Source organism: Miscanthus floridulus, chromosome 9, assembly GCF_019320115.1.
Source record: "Miscanthus floridulus cultivar M001 chromosome 9, ASM1932011v1, whole genome shotgun sequence".
Taxonomy (NCBI): Eukaryota; Viridiplantae; Streptophyta; class Magnoliopsida; order Poales; family Poaceae; genus Miscanthus; species Miscanthus floridulus.
Genome location: NC_089588.1, coordinates 20,780,267 through 20,795,302, shown reverse-complemented (window position 1 = coordinate 20,795,302; position 15,036 = coordinate 20,780,267). Strand labels below are relative to the sequence as shown.

At 44.4% G+C, this 15,036-nt stretch overlaps 1 protein-coding gene across 1 annotated transcript; it reads right to left on the bottom strand.

The window, feature by feature from the left end:
* Positions 1–527: 527 nt before the first annotated feature.
* On the bottom strand, positions 528–14,970 carry LOC136482615 (uncharacterized). Its single transcript, XM_066479834.1, has 6 exons — positions 14,747–14,970; positions 14,378–14,565; positions 11,488–11,508; positions 1,591–1,594; positions 911–1,180; positions 528–766 (listed from the first exon to the last, which is right to left on the bottom strand). The coding sequence occupies exons 1-6, from the start codon at positions 14,968–14,970 to the stop codon at positions 574–576; spliced, it is 900 nt and encodes a 299-aa protein (XP_066335931.1). The 3' UTR covers positions 528–573.
* Positions 14,971–15,036: the final 66 nt, after the last annotated feature.

Sequence of the window (15,036 nt, the reverse complement as noted above, 5' to 3'; positions counted from 1 at the left end):
GCTATTTTTGGTCTAAGGGCAATGTATATGTCGACCTTGTTATTCTAAGGGCGATATGTGTATATCGAACATTCTTAAGCAGTTCTAGGCTTCTTGCTTGATTTTCAAAGGTACCTGAGTTTTGCAATGTATATATTCTTAAGCAGTTCTAAGCAGTTTTGCAATGTATATGTTTCAAAATACATCATTTAGTAGTCAAAATATTCATATACGATTATGAAGTAATGTAGTAACAAGAGATTGTTTGGTGTAATGATAGTAGGTGTTATTGTTAAGTTGTAGGTCACGGCATTTAATCCTAGGAAGAACACAATTTTTTGGTCTTTTGGATTTTCTGTAAAAAACACAAGTTGTAGGTGTTATTGTTAAATTGAAATACATACTGTTAAGGCCCATATGGTTGGCAGTGTATTTTCAAATTGAAATATTTTATGAAAAGACATCCAGAAAGTTCTCCAAATTAATAAAGAAATCGTGGCAGTGTATTTTCAATTTTTCATCAATCATGATATCATAGACATGCTTGGAATAAAAAAGAAATGGTACCCACTTAATGTTTTGCCACAACTGCTGTTAGGGAAGTACTCCATTAACTGGTGTGCAACATAGTGCATCAATACGAATCTCCTTGATGTTTGAGAACCCAGTGTCTTGTATCCTACAGGTGGTGACGGTACCCTGCGCGAAAGTAAACACTCCTGTCCCACCCATAATAGCCCAGTCGCCTTCTTGATTTCCTATTGTTTTAAGACTGGAGCCCTGGAATCTAGATCAGGAATACAGTATAAAACAATCCAGTCAGCTTTCAGCAGCCCAATCCATGGCGAGCTATGTGCATACAAAGTTAAAAAAAGCTATACTAGATTTCAATGTTCAAAGTATTTAAGACCAACATTAAGTAATGCCAAACCTTTCATCAGTAAACACTATGCTGCTCCAGTGGAACCAGCCATTATAGCTCATACTAGTCTTGGTATGCAGGCCTTGGGCATGTGCAACTAGCTTTTTACCAGGGCCAAGACTATCATATAAGGGGTAGTCATGCACATTGGTGTAAGCAAACATCTCAGGCTGCTCTGGATTTGCTATATTTACTTGGTTATAGTCTGGCCCACTGATGATCTGGTGCATATACAGTATGCGATTATACTTTCTCAAGGACTGTGCGGTTACAGGAGCACTCTGTGGATTAGTATTGGCCATAGGGCTGGACACATTTGAGATTGCATTGGAACCAATGATTGTCATCCCGTCCTCAAAAGTCTGCAAGTAAATGAAGGAGTTCCTCTTCTTAGTGTTAAACAAATATTTGAGCATAGAACAAAGGATTTGGAAAGCTAGCTAGGGTACTCTAGAGCTATATACTCCTTGCCTTAATTTTAGTGCAAATGAACTAAACTAGGCAGATGCCAATTCTAAGAAAACATATGCAGCTAAATCGACATATTCATTTGAACCCATTAACTTTTAAAGTTATTCAAATGTAATGAATCATATATCTTCATGGACCCTGCAATTTCTTTTACACACTCCATTCGAAATTGTAAAACATAGTTCGTGTTGTTAGGACAAGCGACCAAAATTAAAAACATTGCTAGATTTGTATCAAAAGTATTTATTACTTAAAATTACGAATTTGTATCATACATGTAACACCCAAAATATTTCATTCTTTTAAAATAAGTAAATTTGATTTAATTATGTTATTAAGTGTGCACTCAATTATAGGAAATTAATAATTTTGGGGAATTAAAATAAATTATAAGATTTGAAACTTTTGATGCATACATGCTGCTGCACTATTTATTCATGTGATGATTGTTCTTAAATTAGTGTTCAAATGAGTTCAAAAATAATTTGAAAATGCTTTTGGGAAAATTTGTTTGGAAAATAAAAAGGGAAAATGATTATCTCCTCCCCTTCCTCATTTTCGGCCCACATGGCCTTTTTCCCGCGCGGCCCGCTCACTCTCCTCTCCCTCTTCCCCGCTCGGCCCGCCAGCCGCCGGCCCAGCCGCGCGCCCCAGCTGCACGGCCCAGCAGCCGCGCCGGGCAACCGCCCACGCCCCCGCGCCCAGCCGCTGAACGCCCGGGCCCGCTTGTCGGCGCCGTCTTCACCCCCGCGCTCCTCGGAACCGCCCGGCCAGGCCGCATGCCGCAACCGCCCCACTCCGCATCATGGGAGCGTGCCCCCCTCGTGCCCGGCCGCTTTAAATCGGCACCGAGCCGTCTCCGCCCCTCCCTGCTGCCCCCGCTCTCGTTTTTTGCGCTTGCCGAGCACCGAGGAAGGCCGCAACCGTCGCCCCGGGATCTCCGAGCTCCGTCGACCGCCCCCCCGCATGGACAGCCTCCTCCGAGCCGCCTCCGTCTCCATTTCCCCCTTGGTGAGCTTCTCCATCCTCCCCTCTATCTCCCCGTGCATCTCACTCCTCGTTTTGTTGGCTTCTTGAGCCTTGGCCGCAAGCTCCACGGGCCATGGTCGCCGGCCATGGAGGCCACCGCGCTTGCCGCCGTTCCCGGCCGCCAAAACGGCATGGCCGTGACCCCCTTCTCCCCCCGAGCTCATGGGTGCCCTCGGTGGTCAGTTTGGTGAACCGTAGGCCCTAACCGCGCGCTCCGGCGAGACCACTGCCGCCGGCCATGGCGCCTAGCCGCCGGTGTTACTGTTCCGGCCGGCCGACCCCCCCCCAGGCCGATCCTAGCCGCCCATCGCGAGATCAACGGCCAGGAATAGAAGATACCCCTTCGTGGGTGATTTTGCATAAGAGCCCCTGGACTTTTCTAAGTCCTAACCCACAGTCCAAAACGTATTTCCCCGAATGCGCAATCTCGATTAGAAAGCGTAAACTCCACGGCTTAAGTCAAAAGTACGCTTTCAGTATTTACAGAAATGCCATTTGAACTGTTTCGCTTATAAAATTGTCGTTTTAGCTCCGAATTGATCCATTCAAATCGCGTTAGCTTCGTAATTTCATAAGCTACATGTTGGAGCTACTGTTAGTCAAGTTTGGAACTTTTTAATTTCATGATTAGATTTAATTAAATATAGGGCTATAGGAAAACCCGTTTTAATCACAACTTTCGCATTTTAGCTCCGTTTTTCGTGAACTTCGCGTTGACGTGATCGTAGCGAAACGTAGATTAGTTTTACAAACATTTTATCTTGATTTCAATACTGTTGGTGTACTGTTCCAATGATAGGAATGTTTGCTTTGCATGAATGCTTTTGGAATGTTGTATGTTGCCGTGTTGGTCGCGTTCAGACGGTGGGGAAAACGTTACAGACCAAGAACTCTTCGACGACCAGCAGGACGAGCACAAGTTTGTGAACCAAGGCAAGTATAACATGGGCCTTCCTTGATGTCCTATTTCATTTTAATCAATTACTCATTTGCATGTGTCTAATTTTGATACCCGTAAGGACATCCTAGTGATTGTTATCCTATTCCTTGTCTCCTATGGGTTAAATGCATATGGGTAGATTGCTAGTGCTCTAACTGAACTTGATATACATGTTGATGAATAATACTATGGAACAAAGTGAGTAACATGATTTATAACAACTGTTCCATAGGGCGAAAGTGCAAATGACCTTTGTTCATGTTGCTCTCGGCCCTCCATAAGGACTTATCTGTCGGCAAAAGCTAGGACTGACAGTGCAACCGGGAGAGTCATATGGCTCTGACTTTAGCTCAGTAATAGGATCTTTCCTAACTAGTTAGAGGTTACCTTTTTGGCGCAAATGGGGCTTGCCACTTTGGGTATAGGGCTGCCTCTGTTCCTATGAGTATAGCCGCGATGGATTTGTGCCATAGGAAAGGGGGGTCCCTACATCTGCCTGCCAAGGAAACCAAGCGGCCCTAACTTGTTAGGGAAACCTATGAAATGGCTTCATAGTGTACCCTGCCCGCTCACCTTGGTAGTGACATGGGAGTAATTAACCCGGGCATATGGGGATCACGACTCGTGGTGAATGTGCACCACCTCTGCAGAGGGTAACAAACTGTTATAACAGCCGTGCTCGCGGTTACGAGCGGCCCGGAAAACTCACAGAATAACCGGTTAATTGTTGATGATCATTTAAAGTTGTTTAGTGATGACATATGGCACACCTGACCCCGATATTGTTCTTATGGGAATTAAATGGGAGCTTAAGCATAACTTGATAATAATTGAGAATAAAAGCTTGACCTATTAAAAATGCTAACTGCAGTAAACCAGAGTCTATCCTTTTTGAGTTTCATAACCCCATGTTAGCTTGCTAAGTACGGAATGTACTTACACTTGTTTATTTTCTTTACTTGGATAAAAATCCCGGATGGGTAACAGATGGCAACGGGTATGAGGATTTCCCGGAGGATTATTAGGCTTGTGGTCAACCAGTTGACCTTCCCTGTGATGACGGCCACGAGAGTTTTATTATCTTTTTATTATTCCGCTGTGTTGTATAAGACTAAGTTTTATTATAACCCTGATGTATGAGACACCGTGATGATACTATATGTAATTTGTCAGCTTGTGTGTGTGATTGATTCCTGGGTACACACGAGTTTTGTGCATTCAATTTTATCCTTAAAATTGGGTGTGACAAATTGGTATCAGAGCCAGGTTGACTGTAGGACGCAAGCCTAGTTAAAAAATGGTCGTTTTAGCATCTTTGCTCCTCTGGTTTCTTGCTTACTGACTTATCCTTATTATTTTATTAAAACATTTATGCTTTTCATACCTTAATCTATTATTTAAAATTGTTGATTCTAATTTCATCTCACTTTAAATCTATAGATGTCTCATAATCCGAAGACTGCTCAACTCAGCACCGCCGGCTATCGTGCCATGTTCACCCCACGTGCCCCACCGGCGGAGAGGGAGATTGTGATCATCTCCGACGACGAGGAGATGGCTACACCGACGCCTACACCTACTCCTACACCAGTCACCGTGCGCGTCTACCCTGTGGTAGCTACACCTGAGGAGTCGACGGCTACTTCCCCTACACCTGCACCCTCCCCAGCTGCCCCCGTGGAGGACGAGGAGATTGGCTGGAAGTGCAAGTACTACTTCAAGCCAGCTCTAGAGACAGCCTACTACCACACTCTCCTCACCCACGTGCTGGACGACTACTTCCCCGACTTGCGCGCCTCCATCAGCTACCACTGCGCCGAGTACAAGCATCCACTGGAGGCTACCTTCTGGAAGGTAGAGCTGGTGGTCACCGCATGGAATGATATCATTAATGGACATGAGGTGGAGACTGTCCACAGTGCCCCTGCTAGGAGAGCCCATGCTTTGGATGGCATGCAGGATGCAGCACAGAATGCCTACATCCACTACCATGGTCGTCGTTTCGAGGCCATGAGGGAGGATCGCTTCAGGTTCCTTCCTCGAAATGATCATGAGGGTGTTTGGCAGGTTTTGGCTCCACCAGAGAATGACCCAACTCTGGAGGCAATGGTGCAGCATGTCCACGCTATGCAGGGAGTGGATGATGAAGTCAAAGGAGAACTGCATGCATCTCAGAGGGCGCAGAGACGTCTTCAGAAACAAGTGGATGAACTTCGAGCACAACTGGGACAGCCTTCCATCTACAAGAAGAAGCGTCGTTCCTTCACCATGATTGACACCGCTCCATAGGTGTTAGGTGCCTTGATCTAGATTACCACGTCGATAGATTCGTGTTCTTAATTAGTCTTATTGGTCTTGTGAACTTGGTTGATTAGATGTTTAATTGGTGAACTTGGTTAATTTGGTATTTTGCTTGATTGCTGGGAGTTTGTGGGCATGTCCACAACTTCCTTAGATTGGAACTTTTAGTTTAGAATGAAATCTTAATGCAGATGTTTCATTTTATCTTATCTCTGCTGTGCTGATTTCTGGAGCAGCCTGTGTTCTTTATCTGGTATCTCGAAATCTGGGATGATAAAAATTCTGAAATTTTTGTGGAAATAACTAGACCTCTGTATCTTTCAAGTGTCCATGGAATCACGTCAATAGCTGTTCAGGTTTGGGAGATCTAGCTGACACAAGTTGATGTTCCTGCGCTGTCTGGAACTCAGAACAGTTTCGGTTTAGCTCTATTTTTGACTATGTGTGAGTCCGAATCTGTAAAAGTGCTCTAAATGAAAGTTGTAGCTGATGTCCTAAGCTTTCTAACGAATTTTGGTGCACCTCTGTTGGATCTCTGAAACTCAAGTTATAAAAGTTTTACTGAACTGCTGAATTTGAATCTTGCCCAGAAAATTCTCCGCATTGTTTCTTATCTTTTGTAAGCTCTCTATAACTGGAAAAATCTCTAAATTTTGCGCATTTGTTGGAAAACAGATGGCCGCAAGAGGAGGAAGAGGCAGAGGTCGTGGTCGTGGGCGTGGTGCTCTTATAAATCCACCACCGCCACCTGTGACCATGGAACAGATATTGGGAATGCAAGCGCAGCTGATGCAAGCTATGATGCAGCGCTTGGACAATGAACCTGCAAGAGGGCCACCGCCTGTCCAGGTTAGAGATAAGCGTGGAGAGTTTATGAAAGGTCGTCCACCGATGTTCACCCATGCCACAGACCCTATGGAGGCCGATGATTGGTTGCGTGCTGTGGAGAAACAACTGAACATAGCACAATGCAACGACCTTGAGAAGGTGTTGTACGCTTCCGGGCAACTCCAAGGAGCTACTCAGGATTGGTGGGAATCATTCCAGTTTGGACGTCCCAACAATGCTCCTGCTATCACTTGGTAGGAATTCAAGGACAGTTTCCGATCATACCATATTCCTGATGGACTAGTGGAACTGAAGCAAGAAGAATTCAGATCTCTCAAGCAAGGATCAATGACTGTGGCGGAATATTGGGACAAGTTCGCACAACTATCTCGCTACGCTCCTAATGATGTGGCAGATGACAAGGATAAGCAATGCCATTTCCTCAAGGGACTCTATGATGGACTGCAGCTCCAGCTGATGTCTAATACTTATCCTAACTTCCAGTCTTTGGTGAATCGCGCAATCGTGATTGATGATAAGTGCAAGGAGATGGAAGCTAAGAAGAGAAGGCTCCAAGGGCAAGCTTCTGGAAGCAACACTCGCCCACGTGCTTATCCCCAGCAAGGTTTCCAGTAGAGGAATCAAGGACCAACTCATCAGGGAAACCATGGTCAGTATCCTCAGAGGAACCAGTTCCAACAACGCCCTCAGTATCAGCAACAGTTTGGAAATCAGCATCCCCCGCAACAGACTAGCAATCCTGCAACACGCCAGGGAGTGCCTAACAATGCTCCTGTGAAGAGTGGTGCACCCAACAATCCCAATGCCTGTTACCGATGTGGAGAAGTAGGGCACTATGCTCATCAGTGTCCTAAGAAGCAGAACCAACAAGCACCTCAGAACCAGACCAACAATCAGAAGTTCAACGCCCGACCACCTCTCACAGCGAAGGTGAACTATGTGTCATCTGATGCAGCTCAGGAGACGCCTGAGGTCATGTTGGGTACGTTCAGTGTCAACTCTGTTTCTGCTACCATACTTTTTGATTCTGGTGCTTCACATTCTTTTATCTCCCAAGCTTTTGTTAGAATGCATAGCATACCTTTGTGTGCCATGAAAAACCCTATACTAGTGAATTCCCCTAGAGGTAGTATGCCCGCTTCTTATTGGAGCCCCTCAACTAGCATTTCCTTAAGGGGGGTAGACTTCAAGGTGAAGCCTATTGTGTTGAGAACAGCGGGAATTGATCTTATCCTGGGAATGGATTGGATGAAACAACACCGGGCAGTGATTCAGTGTTAGGAGAAATCTGTGGTTGTGACATCACTCAATGGGGATAGAATCTGTGTAGAAGTAGTAGTGCAAGCTCAGCCTACAGCCATAATGAATCAGCTAGATGGTGAAGTCAATGAACAAGATTGTGTCATGGAGAAATTCCCGGATGTCTTCCCCGATGACTTGCCAGGTATGCCACCTGACCGAGACATTGAATTCATTATTGAATTATTACCTGGAACTACACCAATAGCTAAGTGTCCATATAGAATGGGAGTTAATGAATTAGAAGAGCTTAAGAAACAACTAAAAGAGTTGCAAGAAAAAGGTTTCATACGCCCCAGTTCTTCCCCGTGGGGGGCACCTATGATCTTTGTGGATAAGAAGGATGGTAGTCAACGGATGTGTGTGGATTACCGCTCACTTAATGAGGTTACCATCAAGAATAAATACCCTTTGCCTAGGATAGATGATTTGTTTGATTAGTTGAGAGGAGCTCATGTGTTCTCTAAGATTGATCTCCGATCTGGATATCATCAGCTTAAGATTCGGAACTCGGATATACCCAAGACAACATTCACTACACGGTATGGATTGTATGAGTACACCGTTATGTCTTTTGGATTGACCAATGCACCTGCATACTTCATGTATTTGATGAATAAGGTGTTCATGGAGTTTCTGGATAAATTTGTGGTAGTATTCATAGATGACATACTAATATTCTCCAAGACTGAAGAAGAACATGCAGAACACATAAGGATGGTCTTGCAAAAGCTTAGAGAGCATAAGTTGTACGCTAAGCGGAGCAAGTGTGAGTTTTGGTTAAAGGAAGTCTCTTTTCTCTGGGTCATGTTGTCTCCAATGGTGGAATAGCAGTGGATCCAGGCAAAGTGCAAGATGTACTGAATTGGAAACCACCAACTACTGTAAGTGAGATTCGTAGCTTTTTGGGATTGGCTGGTTATTACCGAAGGTTCATTGAAGGCTTTTCCAAGCTAGCCAAGCCTATGATAGCTTTGTTGGAAAAGAATGCTAAGTATGTATGGTCGGATAAATGCCAGGCAAACTTTGAAGAGCTAAAGAAGAGATTGACTACAACTCCAGTATTAATTTTGCCCGATTTAAACAAGAACTTCTCTATATATTGTGATGCATCCCATTTGGGTCTTGGATGTGTGCTTATGCAAGAAGGAAGAGTGGTTGCATATGCATCTAGACAACTAAGGAAGCATGAGTTGAATTATCCTACTCATGACTTGGAATTGGCAGCTGTGGTTCATGCTTTGAAGATCTGGAGACATTATCTGATTGGACATAAGAGTGATATCTATACTGATCATAAGAGTTTGAAGCATATCTTTACCCAATCAGATCTGAATTTAAGACAACGTCGTTGGTTGGAATTGATCAAAGACTATGATTTGGAAGTGCATTATCACCCGGGAAAGGCAAACGTTGTAGCTGATGCACTTAGCAGAAAGAGGTATGCCAATGGAATTCAAACAACATCTATGTTAGCAGAGTTGTGTGCTGAAATGGAGCATCTCAACTTGTGCCTGGTCACTAATGCAATGGAATTGGTGATAGAGCCTACATTGGAGCAGGAGATACGCAAAGGACAATTGGAGGATGAAAAACTTAAGGAGATAGCAGAGAATGTAGTGCTTGGAAAGGCACCCGGATTCAGAATGGATGAGAATGGAACTCTTTGGTTCGGGAAAAGGATATGTGTACCGGAAGTGAAAGCTATCCGTGATGCAATTCTGCAAGAGGCCCATGAGTCTGCTTATTCTATACATCCCGGAAGTACCAAGATGTACTTGGATCTCAAAGAAAAGTATTGGTGGTATGGTTTGAAGAGAGATGTGGCAGAATATGTGGCTTTGTGTGACACTTGTCAAAGAGTGAAAGCTGAGCATCAAAGACCTGCAGGGTTACTACAACCAATGAAGATCCCTGAATGGAAATGGGAAGAAGTTGGTATGGATTTTATTGTAGGACTGCCCCGCACTCAAAGAGGTTATGATTCAATATGGGTAATAGTGGATCGACTCGCCAAGGTTGCTCACTTTTTACCAGTCAAGACTACCTATAATGGTGCAAGATTAGCAGAGTTGTACATGGAAAGAATAGTGTGCTTACATGGTGTTCCCAAGAAAATTGTGTCGAATAGAGGCACCCAATTTACATCGCAATTCTGGCATAAAGTACATAGATCTTTGGGAACAAAGTTGAATTTCAGTTCTGCTTACCACCCGCAAACTGATGGACAGACGGAAAGGATCAACTAGATTTTGGAAGATATGTTGAGAGCCTGTGCACTTCAGTATGGTGATAGTTGGGATAAGAGTCTGCCTTACGCAGAGTTCTCGTACAACAACAGTTATCAAAAGAGCCTCAAGATGGCACCTTTTGAGGTGTTGTATGGACGTAAGTGTAGAATGCCTTTGTTCTGGAATCAGACTGGAGAAACTCAAGTGTTTGGTCCCGATATCCTTAGAGACGCGGAAGAACAAGTGAGAATGATTAGAGACAATTTGAGAGTAGCTCAGTCTCGACAGAAGAGTTACGCTGATACCCGCAGGAGAGAGCTGACTTTTGAGATTGGTGATTATGTGTACCTGAAAGTGTCACCAATGAAAAGTGTGAGAAGATTCAATATGAAGGGAAAGTTAGCCCCAAGGTATATAGGACCTTTTAAGATACTAGAGAGACGTGGAGAAGTAGCTTATCAGTTAGAACTGCCTGAGAGCTTGTCCGGTGTGCACGACATGTTCCATGTTTCCCGGTTGAAAAAGTGTCTGAGGGTACCAGAAGAACAAATTCCTTTGGAAGAACTTGTTGTCAAGGAAGATCTTACTTATGAAGAGTATCCGATAAAGATTTTGGAAACTGCCAAAAGAGTTACGAGAAGCCGAACAGTAAAGATGTGCAAGGTGCAGTGGAATCGTTATACAGAGGATGAGGCTACTTGGGAAAGAGAAGAGGATCTGAGAAAGACTTATCCCCAACTGTTTGGGTAAGCAATCACCCAAATCTCGAGGACGAGATTCATCTTAAGGGGGGTAGAATTGTAACACCCAAAATATTTCATTCTTTTAAAATAAGTAAATTTGATTTAATTATGTTATTAAGTGTGCACTCAATTATAGGAAATTAATAATTTTGGGGAATTAAAATAAATTATAAGATTTGAAACTTTTGATGCATACATGCTGCTGCACTATTTATTCATGTGATGATTGTTCTTAAATTAGTGTTCAAATGAGTTCAAAAATAATTTGAAAATGCTTTTGGGAAAAATTTTTTGGAAAATAAAAAGGGAAAATGATTATCTCCTCCCCTTCCTCATTTTCGGCCCACATGGCCTTTTTCCCGCGTGGCCCACTCACTCTCCTCTCCCTCTTCCCCGCTCGGCCCACCAGCCGCCGGCCCAGCCGCGCGCCCCAGCTGCTCGGCCCAGCAGCCGCGCCAGCCCAGCAAGCTGCGCCGAGCAACCGCCCACGCCCCCACGCCCAGCCGCTGATCGCCCAGGCCCACTTGTCGGCGCCGTCTTCACCCCCGCGCTCCTCGGAACCACCCGGCCAGGCCGCATGCCGCAACCGCCCCACTCCGCGTTGTGGGAGCGTGCCCCCCCTCGCGCCCGGCCGCTTTAAATCGGCACCAAGCCGTCTCCGCCCCTCCCTGCTGCCCCCGCTCTCATTTTTTGCGCTTGCCGAGCACCGAGGAAGGCCGCAACCGTCGCCCCGGGATCTCCGAGCTCCGTCGACCGCCCCTCCGCGCGGACAGCCTCCTCCGAGCTGCCTCCGTCTCCATTTCCCCCTTAATGAGCTTCTCCGTCCTCCCCTCTATCTCCCCGTGCATCTCACTCCTCGTTTTGTTGGCTTCTTGAGCCTTGGCCGCAAGCTCCGCGGGCCATGGTCGCCGGCCATGGCGGCCACCGCGCTTGCCACCGTTCCCGGCCGCCAAAACGGCATGGCCGCGACCCCCTTCTCCCCCCGAGCTCACGGGTGCCCTCGGTGGTCAGTTTGGTGAACCGTAGGCCCTAACCGCGCGCTCCGGCGAGACCACTGCCGCCGGCCATGGCGCCTGGCCGCTGGTGTTACTGTTCTGGCCGGATGACCCCCCCAGGCCGATCCTAGCCACCCATCGCGAGATCAACGGCCAGGAATAGAAGATACCCCTTCGCGGGTGATTTTGCATAAGAGCCCCTGGACTTTTCTAAGTCCTAACCCGTAGTCCAAAACGTATTTCCCCGAATGCGCAATCTCGATTAGAAAGCATAAACTCCACGGTTTAAGTCAAAAGTATGCTTTCAGTATTTACAGAAATGCCATTTGAACTGTTTCGCTTATAAAATTGTCGTTTTAGCTCTGAATTGATCCATTCAAATCACGTTAGCTTCGTAATTTCATAAGCTACATGTTGGAGCTACTGTTAGTCAAGTTTGGAACTTTTTAATTTCATGATTAGATTTAATTAAATATAGGGCTATAGGAAAACCCGTTTTAATCATAACTTTCGCATTTTAGCTCCGTTTTTCGTGAACTTCGCGTTGACGTGATCGTAGCGAAATGTATATTAGTTTTACAAACATTTTATCTTGATTTCAATACTATTGGTGTACTGTTCTAATGATAGGAATGTTTGCTTTGCATGAATGCTTTTGGAATGTTGTATGTTGCCGTGTTGGTCGCGTTCAGACGGTGAGGAAAACGTTGGAGACCAAGAACTCTTCGACGACCAGCAGGACTAGCACGAGTTTGTGAACCAAGGCAAGTATAACAAGGGCCTTCCTTGATGTCCTATTTCATTTTAATCAATTACTCATTTGCATGTGTCTAATTTTGATACCCGTAAGGACATCCTAGTGATTAAATGCATATGGGTAGATTGCTAGTGCTCTAACTGAACTTGATATACATGTTGATGAATAATACTATGGAACAAAGTGAGTAACATGATTTATAACAACTGTTCCATAGGGCGAAAGTGTAAATGACCTTTGTTCATGTTGCTCCCGGCCCTCCATAAGGACTTATCTGTCGGCAAAAGCTGGGACTGACAGTGCAACCGGGAGAGTTATATGGCTCTGACTTTAGCTCAGTAATAGGATCTTTCCTAACTAGTTAGAGGTTACCTTTTTGGCGCAAATGGGGCTTGCCACTTTGGGTATAGGGCTGCCTCTGTTCCTATGAGTATAGCCGCGATGGATTTGTGCCATAGGAAAGGGGGGTCCCTACATCTGCCTGCCAAGGAAACCAAGCGGCCCTAACTTGTTAGGGAAACCTATGAAATGGCTTCATAGTGTACCCTGCCCGCTCACCTTGGTAGTGACATGGGAGTAATTAACCCGGGCATATGGGGATCACGACTCGTGGTGAATGTGCACCACCTCTGCAGAGGGTAACAAACTGTTATAACAGCCGTGCTCGCGGTTACGAGCGGCCCGGAAAACTCACAGAATAACCGGTTAATTGTTGATGATCATTTAAAGTTGTTCAGTGATGACATATGGCACACCTGACCCCGATATTGTTCTTATGGGAATTAAATGGGAGCTTAAGCATAACTTGATAATAATTGAGAATAAAAGCTTGACCTATTAAAAATGCTAACTGCAGTAAACCAGAGTCTATCCTTTTTGAGTTTCATAACCCCATGTTAGCTTGCTAAGTACGGAATGTACTTACACTTGTTTATTTTCTTTACTTGGATAAAAATCCCGGATGGGTAACAGATGGCAACGGGTATGAGGATTTCCTGGAGGATTATTAGGCTTGTGGTCAACCAGTTGACCTTCCCTGTGATGATGGCCACGAGAGTTTTATTATCTTTTTATTATTCCGCTGTGTTGTATAAGACTAAGTTTTATTATAACCCTGATGTATGAGACACCGTGATGATACTATATGTAATTTGTCAGCTTGTGTGTGTGATTGATTCCTGGGCACACACGAGTTTTGTGCATTCAATTTTATCCTTAAAATTGGGTGTGACAATACAAATGACATATTAATAGTAGAGTACTTAGGTACACGACTTGTCCAGGAGATGAACAGAGGGAGTAATCTAATGTGCAGGCAAATTAATTAAGGAGCATCAAGTAGAGAAAGTGAACATGGATTAACTAGGTTTATCTATTCTCCAAAAAAAAAACTAGGTTTATCTACTACAACTAAACTACATTCATTATGCTGTGCTCTTGTCATTTTGACTCACGGTAGATGGGAATCTTCTGAGAAGAATGTATATATGCACATCGTTATTTAACTACTATTGGTAAACTCTTTTTTTCAAATTGAATCCAAGGGAAAATATATATGTTCATCTTTGCCGTTTAAACATAACCTACTCATATGTGGCTGGGCCTAGTACATGCATGGTGGTGCTTTCAGCGTTAATGTGCATTTGAAATACACATGAGTGCATAGACAATTGATTCTGGTGAGTACCCTATTGTCACCACACATGAAAATGGCAACTACTACTAATATAGATGAGCACCTAAGTAATTTTACCTCTGAACTAAAATGTCTGATAATGGCTCGATTGTCACTCTGTTTGGCACAAGGGAGCAGAAAGTAAGGGGACAAAAAAAACTGCTAACATCACCTTATTATTAGTACTCTCAACTGGTGTGGTCGGTGGGTAGCAGAATGCATGGATACGAATCTCCTTGATGTTTGAGGGACAATTTTCTCGTACTCTATGTGTGGTAACGGTACCCTGCACAAAAGCAAACTCTCCGGTCCCTCCAACAATAGCCCATTCGCCTTCTTGATTTCCTATTGCATTAAAGCTTGACCCCTGGAATCTATAGAAACAATCCAGTAAGCTTGCATTGATGCTTAAAAAATCAAGTCGATCAACTTATGCATGTCACAAGATAATGTATGTGGTTACAAGTATAGTAGTAATGAAAAATCAGGATGACAGTGCATAGATGAAATATTTACAGCAGGGAAATGTTTGGAGTAAGATCAACATGGAGTTACCTTTCATAGTCAAAGACTACTTTGCTCCAGTGGAGCCAGCTGCCACCATTGTTCATACTAGTCTTGGAATGCAGACCTTGTGCACGTGCAACTATCTTCTTGCCGGGGCCAAGACTATCATATATGGGGTAGTCATGCACATTGGTATAACCAAACATCTCAGGCTTCTCTGGATTTGCTGTAGGTACTTGGTTATAGTCTGTACCAGTGATGATCTGGTGCATGTACCATGTGCGAATGTACTCAGTTGCCTGGGACTGTGGGGTTAGAGGACCACTCTTTGGACTAGC

Bases quoted from the DNA above. Each gene is read 5' to 3' on its own strand.
- LOC136482615 (XM_066479834.1), bottom strand. From the start codon at position 14,970: ATGCACCAGATCATCACTGGTACAGACTATAACCAAGTACCTACAGCA. The intron at 14,566-14,746 runs GTAACTCCATGT...TTGTTTCTATAG, and splicing joins GTAGTCTTTGACTATGAAAG to ATTCCAGGGGTCAAGCTTTA. The intron at 767-910 runs GTTTGGCATTAC...TTCCTGATCTAG, and splicing joins ATAGTGTTTACTGATGAAAG to ATTCCAGGGCTCCAGTCTTA.